At 41.4% G+C, this 13,799-nt stretch overlaps 1 protein-coding gene across 1 annotated transcript in view; it reads right to left on the reverse strand.

Annotated features, from left to right (window-relative positions):
- SNX10 (sorting nexin 10) overlaps nt 1-11,761 on the reverse strand; it is a 35,588-nt gene extending 23,827 nt beyond the window's left edge. The window contains exon 1 of the mRNA XM_056857721.1: nt 11,657-11,761. Coding sequence (XP_056713699.1) covers nt 11,657-11,682 — 26 coding nt within the window. The 5' untranslated portion in view covers nt 11,683-11,761. The remainder of the gene's footprint in view (nt 1-11,656) is intronic.
- Between the last annotated feature and the right edge of the window lie 2,038 nt (nt 11,762-13,799).

A 13,799-nucleotide genomic window follows, 5' to 3' on the forward strand; every position in this document is an offset into this window, starting at 1 on the left:
AAAAAACCCATGTTCCCCAAACTACTGCATGAGCAATTCCCTACAGCGCCCATGCGAGAAGCAGGGCTTCCCTCGAAGATGGTGGAAACTTCAAATGTCATAGGAGAATGCCCTCCCAGGGCCTCTGAGCAACATAGGCAATCCAGGTTATGGTGGAAGGCCAAAAGATTAGAGCACTGAACCAACCGGTTGGACTAGAACCTGAGAGACCCAGGGTCAAGTCCCCACTTTGCCATGAAGCTCAATCTCTTTCGGACTCATGTACTTCACAGGGCTGTTGTAAGGGTAAAATGAAGTTAGGAAGAGAACCGTGTCAGCTGCTTTGAACTTCTTGGAGGAAGGGTACGGTAAAAATGTCCTAAATAAATATATATTTTTTAAAAAGCTTTATCTGTAGCTGAGCATATTAGATGGTAGATGTAATGGCCACCATAAATCCCAACAAACTCTTGTTCTGATATGCAGTTTAGGCAGGAACCCAAAGCAACACATCTATCAAATTGAAAAGTAAAAGTGGCTTGGTCTTGAATAAGACAACCTGAAGCATGAACAGAGCCCAAAACTGCACAAATAAAATAGAAGTTTGGGGCAGAAGTTAAACTTGATTTGCCAGTCATCATCTATACACTAATAGTGAAGTCGGTCAAATCTGAGGAGACTTAAATCTGGTGACTGGAACTGTGAATGGGCAAGACAGATCTTTCTGCAAACCTGAATAATGCTCCAGGTTTACAAAAACAAAAAGTGAAATCTAAAAAAAAAATATTGGGGGTGTCTTAAAAAACCCAAAAAAGAAGCACCTGCAACTTTAAGAAATGGGTTCCCTCAGAGTTAGGCAACCACAGCTTTCCAGGCTGGATTTCTGTGAATAAAAAGGCTGGGGAAGAGTCCTTTCCAGTACTGTTTTGGTCTCTGAGGGAGGACTCATTAGAGCCAGACCTCACTAGGGTTGCCAGCATCAGGTTGGGAAATTCCTGGAGACTTTGGGGTGGATTCTGAGGAGGGGAGGGGCCTCAGCCAGAGTCCACCCTCCAAAGCAGTCCAGGAGGACAGTTCTCCATCATCTGGAGATCAGTAGTAATTCCAGGAGATCTCCAGGCTCCACCTGGAAGCTGGCAGCAACCACTGGGTAACTTGAAATCACCCAATTTGCATGACTCAACTAGGCCTGGCTGTTTGCTACTGTTCAATGGCAGCCACCCTACGAAGTCAAACGTGGTGTAGAGGTCAGAGCTTCAGAGTAGGGTCTCGGAGACTAAGGTTCGAATTTCCATCTTCCTGTGGAAGCTCACTAGATGATTTTTAGGTTAGACAATACTTTCAGCCTAACCTACATCATAGTGTTGTTGTGAGGTTAGAAAGGAGAGGAGTATAATGTAAGCAATTTTGATCCCCACTGTGGAGAAAGGTGGCGTATGAATGAAGTAAATAAATAATAAATATAGCTAAGAATGGGAGATAAAAGGTAGGCTGGTGAATGGCTGAGAAGGAGAGAATGAGGAAGGGAAAGGGCAGAGGATATGGAGGTTGCTAGGAGAGGGAAAGATGAAATAGTGTGAGAGGGGGGTACAGGGGAAAGTGAGGTGCCCCCTTAAAGTGGGCCTGGCCCAGTGGCTGCCACCACATAACTGGGCCACAGTTTTCCTAGGTAGAGGCTGCTGAAGGGGAAGAGGGAAAACTGAAAACAGAGGGACAGACAGATGTAGGTTGCCCGTTGGGTGGGAACAAGAGAAGGAAGAAGAAAAAGGCTATGGGCTTTCAGGAAAGGGAAAGAGAAAGATGAAACAGTAGCGGAGGGAGAAATGAAATGCCTCCTGCAAGTCTTTGTGGATTCCCACTTGTATTGACATACTGCAGAAAGAAACTGCAGGATTGTCTCCGCCTGATCAAGATGCTTTTATCAAGGATCTATAACTAGAAGCCAGTTACATGTAGATTTCAGAAGTAAGAGGCCACAGTAGCTGTGCAGTTTATAGACACTCTTGAGGCCACAGCCTAAGTACTGGAAGCAGCAAGATCTCACCATAAAATGAAGGTACTTGTAATGTTAGGGCTGGACAGAAATAACAACTTTGACAAAGACTGAAATACAACTTTGACGAGACACCCACATTGAGAAGAGGGAGGATATCAGACCATGTAGAGTTTCTTGGGGATAATAAACTCACTGATGCTTTGGAGATTCAGGGGGTTACCGCATTATGTATTCCCAGCGATGTATTAAGAGTTTGAAAATGTTATAAAAAACATCGCTTTAAAAGGGTTTTTGGATACTACGGCTAAAGAATGGTTGGAAGACGTCTTCACAGCTAAAGGGGCCAAACAAAGTGCGAACAGTATTTTTTATAACATTTTCAAACTCTTAATACATCGCTGGGAATACATAATACGGTAACCTCCTTAGAAATGGGAGTCCGCCGTCCTTTTTTCAGACAAGAGAATCTTAAGAGATGCTGTAATTGAGGTACCTCTTCAATTGCTCCCTTTGGTATGACGGCACACCTTAGTCATCTGCCCAAAGATCACTATTAGTCCAGCCAAGCACCCTTCATTCCACCAGTGCTGGGTAAAATTCAGGAGACAACAGCACACTAATGTGAAATAATAACCGCTGTACGGTCTCAAAGCACAACTCACAGTGCTGGAAGGGAACTAATCACCGCTCAAACTAGCCCCTGCTTTTAAGGCAGGATATGCTGGACACCAAACCCAGATCAACACTCCAAATTAGCTACCTTTGTAAATCAACCCACATTAACTGAGATTGCCAGGAGCAGAGAGAACAGAAGCAAACAGAAGACAATGCTCCAAAGGCATTGAGGCTAGGCATGATTTAGAATGAGTATCCATTCATTCTGTTTTTAACATGTATGACTAAAGAAAGTTCTATTCAGTGCATTGGCTCCTCCAAAATGAAGATCCACACTATTAAGAAAACATGAAATACATTCCCTTCCTTGATGACCTATTCTGTTCAATTAAAAAAAAAAATCCAGGAAGTTCAGAATACAAGCAGACAAAGTCTGAAAGCATCATGAAAGGAAGAAACTTTCCAAGGTGTTGCAATACTATTGTGGCTGAGACCTGCATAAACATTGGAGAATTCCTTTCCACTTTAAATGCATCCAGCTGAGAATGTGCAATTTTTAAACACGGATTGGCTGGCTTTTTTTCTGAGTCTTTTTCTCCAGGTTCGTAGCAACCATGATAAGACAGCTGCGTGCTTCGAGAGACTCCCTATTAGGCTCCTATTGGCAAACACTGGTTTAATTTATTTTACTTAGCAACAAGCTCAGTAGGGATTAAACTTATTTCAGCCTGTTTTCAGCAGGGGGCAGGGAGTCAGTGAAGCAGCTAAACTAATAGCATAAGCAAACAACCTTTTTAAATAAAACACAGGTGTCAAGACAGAAAAAATGGCTTACACTAGTGGATCAGAAGGCTGCTAATTCTGTCGTTCACAGTGGCCCAGGAAGACTATGGAAAAACACACAGAGGAGCAGAGCTACCACCAAGAGGAAGCAAGCAGATACGGTACATACTCTCGTCAAAAATATTCTTGTCAAAAAATGTCTTCTGACCTCCTCAGTCTTCCCACTCTTTGATTATGCCCTTTAAATGTCAGTATGCTACTCTTTGCTCCTTAATTTTCCTGGAAATTCATCTGTCCAGGACTGAGGACTGTTCTTCAGGTCAATACATGAGCAGATGTCATATGGATACAGGTGGTTCATGCAAATCATGAAAGCAGCATACAAGGTATGGGTTTCTACATACCTGGGGGCTGCCCAAGAATACAGAAAAATATGACTCTGTAAATTAACCAGAACAACCTTCTCCCATGACCCAACAAGGCTGAGCGAGCCCCAAGAGCCTCATAATGCCAGAGCAGTTCCCAGAGCTCTGTAGGGTCATGCTATCTCTCTCCCTTCATTTTGTTTCCCTATGGACCCCCAACGTGTAATTTCAAAAATGAACAATCTTGTGCCTTCTCAGTGCTTCCTGCTTGCCAAATATTTAAAGACAAAAGGTGTTCACATTTAAGAAAAAAAAAAGTTTCTACATTTTTAGATATTGTTTTGGAACCTTGTTTTAACTAAATATTTTTGGATGACTGCTACTTCCGTTTCTCAATATACTGCATCTATTTCATCCCAGAGGTACCAAAAGCGTGACTAACTGACTACCATGCATTTATGTGACATGTGCAATTAACAGCTGCACATTCCTTTTGTGGTTTACCTAGATAGCATTTAATTATTGTTATTGTGCATAAGAAAAATAATTGACTAGAACAGACTTAGATGCTGCAGGTGAAAGAACTGGAAGAGAACCAGGATGTTTTCCTCATATATAAAAGGTCCATGTTTTCCTGAAAGTTAGTCAGCCTTCCAGTAAAAGAGATGTCATTTAAAAAGGGGGAGGGGGTCTTATTTACCTATTTCCTCAATGCCCACACACTAATAAATACAGAATATTTTCTTCCATCAAAATAAACCCGAGAGTAATTCCCTTAATTCTCATGGTGTAAAAGAGCTAGAAGAAAAAACAGGCAGCATTTAACACCTAATGTTTTTTATTTTATACCAGATTTCTGATCACATAATCTGTAACAATGGGTTCCTAATTATGCCTCTTCTTAACTTTGCTGCTCTCAAAAGTTGTGGGTTCAAGCAAGTTAACAGAGGCAACATAATCGTACTTTAAAACAACAAGGTAAAAATTATACTAGTGGCGGAATAATTTCCCAGGAGGAGAAAACTGTGTGAGAAGAATCTCATTGAGGTAATTCACATAATATGCCTAGAGACCAATCCTAGGCAGGTACGTTCAGAATCCTACACAGCCCTATTCAATGGGCACAGTCCTATTTAACATATGGCATTCCTGGGAATTGCACTACTAGTAATGGATAGAAGGAGGGGGAATCCTGCTCACTCAACAATCTATTCAGTCAGCAGCATTCTGCAGGAACTTGTGAAAGATTGTGGTTCTCTTTCCATGGAAAGAAAAGCTGCAACTTCAGGGGGTTTTTACCTCGTGGAAAGAGAGCTGCCATCTTGTGAGCCAGGATGATCTGAGTGATCCTGGGACCCTGGGCAAAAGTCCAGGATGAGGCCCCAGAATCACTGCCCCTCACCACCACCACAGGAAGTCCTTGTCATGAACACATGAAGCTGCCTTATACTGAATCAGACCCTTGGTCCATCAAAGTCAGTACTGTCTACTCAGACCACCAGCGGCGCTTCAGGGTCTCAGGCTGAGGTCTTTCACATCACCTACTCGCCTAGTCCCTTTAACTGGAGATGCCGGGGATTGAACCTGGGACTTTCTGCATGCCAAGCAGATGCTCTACCACTGAGCTACACCCTCCCCATGGCCAAACATGTGGTGCTCTCACCCTGTACATGTGGTACTCTCACCCTGGGAGCCATCGCTGCCACTAGAAGACAGTTGTCTAAGCCCCAGACAGGGCATGTATAAGCGGCAGTTGCCGCCCCAAGCATCAGGGCCCAAGGCAGCTGCCCCTGTTGCCCATTGGCTAAGACTGCCCCCCTACCTGTGAGATATTGCAGCTCCTATGCTACTCAGCTCACAGGAGCAGATTACTCACGAGGTTGTTGTTTTTTCAGCTCAAGTCCACCCAGGAATACTGTCAGAACTGATTCACAGTCCCAGGCAAGGCAACGAGAAGAACTTTGTGAACACAGCTTGCGATTAGCATTTCTTCCTACTGTACTTTCATCTAGGAAAATGTCTTCCAGTCTTTATTATGTTACCCCTCACAGTCACCCTGTGACACAGGACATCGATTATTCTCAATTTACAGATGGAAGACTGATGTCAAGTTCAAGTAAAAACACAATTTGTCTCTGGAAGTGGCAGCATATGACCCTTGCTGTGCCAGAGCCCTTTCTCACAGGCACACAAGTGCACAGACAAATATAAACATTTTTTTGAGAGGCAACAGTAATAAAAGAAAAAGCAAACTATTTATCGAGGACCTTTTCTCTAGGAACACAGATCAGCCTGGGCCGAGGTGTCTCTCTCGCATAGCCAGAGAAGCAGAACAGTAAATGTATTATTATGTATTAAATTTATTTATACCCTGCCTTTTGTCCCGTGGGGCCCCAAAGCAGCTGACATGGATCTTCTCTCCTCCACTTTATCTTATAGGTAAGCTAAGACTGTATGTCTGGCCCAAGGTCACCCAGCGAGTTTCCATGACAGAGTGGAGATTCACGCCTCGACCACATGGATACTAGTCCAAAATTCCACAGGCGCCTTAGAATTTAACTTAAGTAGCAACTATCTTCAAATGCCGCTGAAACACTAAAGGGAATTTCATATGCATTTAGAAACCTTTTTCCTCCATGGAACTCACAATAATTGCAGACATCCGACTAGACATTTTAAAGTATTAATTCAGACAACTGCTATTGTATGGACTGTTTGACTTCAAATTATTTTCAAATGTTTCTTAAGCTCCATAGAGATCTGCTGTTAGTAGGCAAAGTATAAATCTTCTAAATATATTGTGCTGTCTTACACATAAAATGGGTAGCATTAATGTGACACAGATGTTTGCAAATATGGGTATGAGATTCATGTTTCAGGGATGAGAGTCAACGTGGTGTAGTGGTTAAGGTGTCGGACCAGGACCTGGGAAACCCAAGTTCAAATCCCCACTCATGCCATGGAAACTTGCTGGATTACCTTGGGTCAGTCACACACTTTCAGCCCTGACCCTGGCTAGTATTTGGATGGGAGACCTCCAAGGAATACCAGGGTGAATTGATTCAACATTGGTCACTTGTTGATTTGTTTTCCTTTATTTTATGTCCATGGAGGTTGTGTACTCATTTAGTATGCTACTTCAGGAACAGAGCATTCCTCCGGTGCAAGTCATTAAACAAACCCCAACTGAAAAGCAGTAAGATTACCCTAATCTTCCGCAACACAATGGCATTTTAAAAACTTTGACATTTTTATGGTTATAATTTTCTTGCTGACTGAGTATTCCCCTACTGTACCAAACCAGCAGCAGAATATCATATTGTCCAGTATTTTAAAAATAGCAACTGTAAACGGCAGCATGGTTAAATGTTTTCACATCAAAAGAGAAGATCACACAATAGTTTAAAAAGGTCCTATGAAGATGGGCTTCTTAAGCAACACAACTGCACATAAATATACAAACCAGGGATCTGATATGAGACCCAATTCTTCCTGGTCACACTGTTTTTGCTGTTATATAACTATGTTGCTACTGCAAAATGTAGATAGCCTATGTAATGCTTGCTCTTGCACTGTAACATGCAAAATATTTCCTGTGAAGGACCTTGAAGGGAAAGAGGAAGTAATACCTACTCAATACACTGCACAGACATGAGAAATGTCTCTTCACATGAGAATCTGTCATCTGTCTGCTGCCAAATACTTCACTGTGCTCAAGACCATGTCACATCTTCCAAACTTCTGAGTAATTCAACACAATCATTCTTACAGGTATCAGCCTACCACATGTTGCACGTGATAAAGCCAGAAGAATTTGTGGCGCAACATTTAAGACAGGTTGGAAAAGAAAGGTAAAGCAGTTTATTGTAAGTAACTTACAATACAGACTTACTTGTAAGTAAATTGATTGAAATCAGTGATATGTTAGTAAAAATGGATATAATTACATGAAACTATAACTGGGAGAAATAGTTTATCACCAGTCACAGGTGATAAAAAAAGAAGGCAAGGCTGATGGTGCAAAGTAAGGCAAAAATATTTTGTATTACTTAGTTAAAATTCCCTACGTGTTTCACCAAGAGGCTTCTTCAGGGAAATCTAATATATAATATGTAATAGCATTACTGAGTTTACATAAATAGTTATTTAGTTAAAATTATATAGGTAAATAAAGCATTACATTTACAGTCAAAATACAGGTTGTACAATAAATACAACCTTGTAATCTCAAGGCCAGAATAAGCTCCAGTGGTTTTGTATGTGGTTGATAATTCACTGTACAACCTGTATTTTGACTTTTAATATGTTTTATTTACTTATATAATTTTAACTAAATAACTATGTAAACTCAGTAATGCTATTACATATTATATATTATATTACAGATCCCCCTGAATAAGCTTCTTGGCGAAACACATAGGGAATTTAGGGAACTTAAACTGAGTAATAAAATATGTTTACCTTACGCATATCAGTCCAAATGGTCCGAGGAGGTGCAATTAAACCTAAGAAAACTAGGGTTTTCACCCCAGGATCTATTGACACTGAGCAGAGATCAGTTTAAAAAAGTAGTAAGGCAGAGAGTGGAAGACACTAAGAGACAGCATGACCTTGCAAGGTCCGAGAGATTCTGCCCGTGCAATGGTAAAAAAAATTGAGACCCATGAACACGTATTTTTATCATGAGTTAAGATCTAAGAATATTCAAGAAATTCTAAGAAATAATACAGGGCTACCTGATAAAATTTGTATCCAATGACTACTGGAAGATAGTAACCCACAAACTTCGAGATGTGTGGCCAAATTTTGTGCTGCTATACATAAGGCTCGAAAGGATGTAATGTACAAATAGGTACAATTTGATAGATAAACGTTTTAGACGCTAGCTTACTTACCTTTTTAGATATGGGATTTTATTGATATATGTTATTTTGTGGACTTTTCAATTGACTGATACTGTTTTATTACAAATTTATGTTATGCTTGATTAGATGTGTTCTATTTTTGGTCAAATGACCGTAAAATAAAGATTGATTGATATTACCTACTACCTGATCATTTTGACCAGAGATGCTGGGCACTGAACCTGGGACCTTCTGCATGAAAATCAGATATGCTACTGAACTGAACCATGGGCCCTCCCCATAAAGTTACAAGGGCTACAATTACTGGAACTAACTGGGCAACCCCTTGAAGTCACCTGCCTCCATTATGCCCCATAACTGTCTGAGAGAGGGTTCAGAATGGCAACTCTTCTCCAGGCAGAGGAGCAGCATTCTGATTCCACCCCACCAGAAATTTCCCCACTGCATCCCATCACAGACTCCTGGGACACAACAGAAAAATTTCCCGCAGTGGTATCAGAATTTCTCCTCTCAATGCAGAGAACAGCTGAGAGTTGGTGTTCTGACCCCTTCCCAGGCGAATGGAAACTTCTTTTTGCATCCCAGAGCAGAGATGCAGGAAGAGGTATGTGTGTGAGGGAGAACAACCGCCATGCCAGCACTAACCCCTAACCCATCCTCATGGGAAGGGCTGCGGGCTGCACATGACTCCCCTGGTGCACAGGCAGGCTGTATGCTATGCACCAATGCTCTGTGCTAACTATTATGCACTATTTGTATTCATCAAGCACATATACTTTTCTGCTGGCAACTATCTCCTTTTTCCTCAATCCAAGACAGGCTTGAGGATGTGAAGGTACAATTGTCACACCATTCATACCATAGCATTTCCTACTCAATCCTCGGCATCTCCAGTTAAAGAGACTAGGCAAGTAGGTGATGTGAAAGACCTCTGCCTGAGACCATGGAGAGCTGCTGCCGGTCTGAGTAGACAATACTGACTTTGATGGACCAAGGGTCTGATTCAGTATAAGGCAGCTTCATGTGTGCGCTCTATTGCTACCATGAAATATACATTATGTCTCAACTTGCAAACCAGTAGTGTAAAAACACTGCATTTTCAGATCATTGTAGTGAACCAGGCATATTGGACTACACATGTACCACACATCAGTTTTCTATTGAGTCTTTCTTAACAATTTTGATATCCTTGCCAAGGAGCATGCTGCCATATTTTCACTCTTTTGCTTTAAAATTTAGATTAATTCTTCAGCCATATTCAATAGAATTAATCTCTGCCTTTCTTCCCTTTTACTACTGGGGAATGTGGTGGGAAGCAACAGGAAATTTTGATCTTTCATTAAAAGTTTCAGAGTAAATGGTTTCCAAACCTTACTCAACATATTATGCACTGACCCTAAACGCATCAGCCAAGACCTACTAATTACAGATATTTTCCCAAAAAAACATCCTTGCATTTAGTGACTAAAGACAGTCCAAAGCTCCTTATTTAATTAATAATTAAGTGTGGCAGCTGACTATAAAATTACTACAATTGTTTTCAATCTAATAGAGAGATGTTGCTTTTTTGGTTTCTTTGGTTAGTGTTCTCACAAAAAGTGATTTTTTAAAAAGATATCAAGCATTATGTTTTATTGACACCCACAAGCAACACTCAAGATGTTCTGATCCACCATAGTCTAAACTGCTGATAACGAGAGAGAGAATACAGCAGGTCAGCAAAATCCAAATGAAAAATTGTCTGGGAATGGTAGCACAATGCAGAACACCATTTTATACCTTTTATTTTTTTTATACAGTCCTCATCTGGCTAACCTAAAGAAATTCAATTATATTCTGCTGAATAGAACAAGTACTCCAGTTTTCAACATCAAAATGCTTCTGTGGGACTGCCCATATAAGCACCCACACGAATATCCTTCCAAGGGATATTCAGATACTGCTTATCTGTCTTCCTAGTCAACAGTTTATTATACTACCCTGCTTTGTACAGTAGTTAGAAGGACAGACTAGGGCTAGGGAGACCCCAATTCAACCCTCTCAGCCATGAAGCTCAACTGGAGCCAGTCCATCTCTCTCTGAGACTAATCTGCCTCACAGGTTCATTGAGAGCATAAAATGGAGAAGGTAAGAACCTTAGAGGAAGAGCGGAATATAAACGTGACAGAGAAATTACCTGCCCAGGGAATCAACTCAGAAATCAGAGAATAAATATTTCAATAAGCACCACTCAAAGGAAGACAGGCTGGCCCTGATCTGGAGTTCTATTGCATAGCTAAGCTAACCCAACTATGGACATGATTGACTTGGCTCTTTTGACAGTGGCTACAAACTGAGAAGTGGCAAAAAGAGACATTTGTTTTTGCTAATCAGGATAGACCAGCGACCTTGATACGAGATCCTAAATGTGTACTGTTACCTTAATTATAGAGTATCTAGGCGGAAAGGTACTTCTGGGTGTTTTATACATGGTCACTTTAACCTCCTTTATTCCCCGTTTCAGCCAGGATCAAATTTTTCAGTATGTACGATATCTCATTCCTTGGAAGCTCAATACTGTTTCAACACAAAACAAACCCGTTTTTTCCCATTCCTCTTCTGGCCCGAATTAAACCGTTCAGCCTGGCTCATTCCAGAGTCACAGAGCATGCATACGCCATCACGCCCCACCCTTTTCTAACCCCCTCCTCAAAGCAGCATGCCGATGGTTAAACAGGGGAAAACAGAAGGTTGGCTTCTCTCACAGCCAATCATAAAGCAGTGTGTAAAGAGGCTTTTTTAAGACGAGGCTTCGATTTCTTCCCCCCTCCTTCTTTCAGGTAGCTCAATTTTTTGTTCTTAAAATGTTTTTTTATGCGGCAGTTGGGTTTGCGGGGAAGTAAATCTTCTCTCTAACTGTAGACATTTCCTTACTATCAGTACGTACAACATCATCACACTCTGCAACGGCCACACATGTATTACACACAATTTCCTCACCCTGCACACATCCTGAAAAATCTTTCCCTTTTGCTGAAAATTGTTACCCCCAATTGTACCATTTTTTTACTTACCCTGGAGCCTGGGAATTCTTTTTCATACACACAGCCTGAGTGATTGGATTTTGCTGATGAACTGGAGAAAATCTGGCTACTGAAGATCTCTATCTGTTCACCACTAGAAGAGAAGCGACATAAACATGTCAGCATGCATCACTGTCCACACTGTAATGTCACAAGCAGTATACTGCTTTTGTACCATTACAAAAGGTTTAATCACTAGGTTCATTTCATCACTGATAATACTCATTTGTAAACTGATTTCGGAATAAGCACCTCAGGTTCATGGGCTCCTTTTAAATTGTTTAGCGGCACAAGATCTCGACTTTTTGCCTTTGGACACAAACTCTTTAGTGTGTTACTTCCAGACAACATCTCAGGTTAATAGCCAGTGTGGTGTAGTGGTTAAGAACGGTGGTTTGGAGCGGTGGAGTCTGATCTGGAAAACCAGGTTTGATTCCCCACTCCTCCACATGAGCAGGAGACTAATCTGGTGAACTGGATTTGTTTCCCCACTCCTACACATGAAACTAGCTGGGTGGCCTTGGGCAAGTCACAGTTCTCTCAGCCCCACCCACCTCACAGGGTGTCTGTGGGGAGGGGAAGGGAAGGTGATTGTAAGCCAGGTTGACTTGGTATAAGGCAGCCTAATATGTTCTTTCCGGCAGATATCCTGTTTTAATTTTACATTAAAGTTTATCTGATCATTCCTTCATGTTTTTGTAAAAATGGAAGTGGTTCATAAGAATCTCTAACATCTTCAATATTAGCATATTATCATGCTAATATTCATCATAATAGCTAAAACAAACAAATGGATTCAGCACATTACTGCAGCATTCTGGGTAATGTGTGAATGGAACAGCAAACCTAACTGCTAAAACTATCACACAATAATACTTTTGTATACAAGGATTTGCGAGCACTTTCAATTGTTCAAAGCACTCCCCATGCATTCCCTTGTAATCCTTACAACAATCTGTAAAGTAGATTAGCATGATTATCGACTTATTGCAAAAGACAGCATGACCTCCCCATCGTCATCTACTGAGTTCATGGCAGAAGCAAGAGAGCAAACCATACACACACACACACACACAAAGCTATGAGAAGGATGTGCCCAGGTGTGTCAACTGACCAGCAGTCAGGCTTAAACCTGCCCTTGTGCATTTGCCTTCACAATAAAGCCATAATCCAGGCGGGTGAATCACAGAGACGTTCCAGTGAGAAGAAAAGGAATGATCACCCATGTTCTCCGCTATTGAAGAGTTGGGCTTGGGCACAGACAACTCCTTTCAACCAACGCCCGAGAAAGAATGCCAAGACAAGCGCTCAGATGTAGATTCCCATCTTATGGGTGCCTTTCAGAGCAGACATGCAGTACATACTATTAAATCACGCGTGCCCACATACACAGTTCGCTATCGCTATCTCAGCTCCCTTTTTCAACCAATGCTCCTTTAGGGCAGGTAAAGAAACCTATTGCTATATATGGGTGTGAAAGCTGGACACTGAAGAAAGCGGATAGGAAGAGAGTAGATTCCTTTGAAATGTGGTGTTGGAGGAGATACCGGATACCGTGGACTGTCAAAAAAAAAATATCAGTGGGTTATAGATCAAATCAAGCCTGAAGTAACCCTAGAAGCTAAAATGATTAAACTGAGGCTGTCATATTTTGGTCAGATACACTTTGTATTCCCACCAATGTATTAAGAGTTTGAAAATGTTATAAAAAACATCGCTTTAAAAGGGTTTTTGGATACCTCGGCTAATTAATGGTTGGAAGACGTCTTCACAGCTAAAGGGGCCAAACAAAGTGCAAACAGTATTTTTTATGACGTTTTCAAACTCTTAATACATCGCTGGGAATACAAGTGCGGTAACCCCCAGTGTTACGGATACCGTGGACTGCCAAAAAAAAAAAAAATCAGTGGTTTATAGATCAAATCAAGCCTGAACTGACCCTAGAAGCTAAAATGACTAAACTGAGGCTGTCGTACTTTGGTCAGATTATGAGAAGACAAGAGTCACTGGAGAAGACCGTCATGCAAGGAAAAGTGGAGGGCAGCAGGAAAAGAGGAAGACCCAACAAGAGATGGATGGACTCAATAAAGGAAGCCACAGCCCTCAATTCGCAAGACCTGAGCAAGGCTGCCAA

This window comes from Euleptes europaea, chromosome 11, assembly GCF_029931775.1.
Source record: "Euleptes europaea isolate rEulEur1 chromosome 11, rEulEur1.hap1, whole genome shotgun sequence".
Taxonomy (NCBI): Eukaryota; Metazoa; Chordata; class Lepidosauria; order Squamata; family Sphaerodactylidae; genus Euleptes; species Euleptes europaea.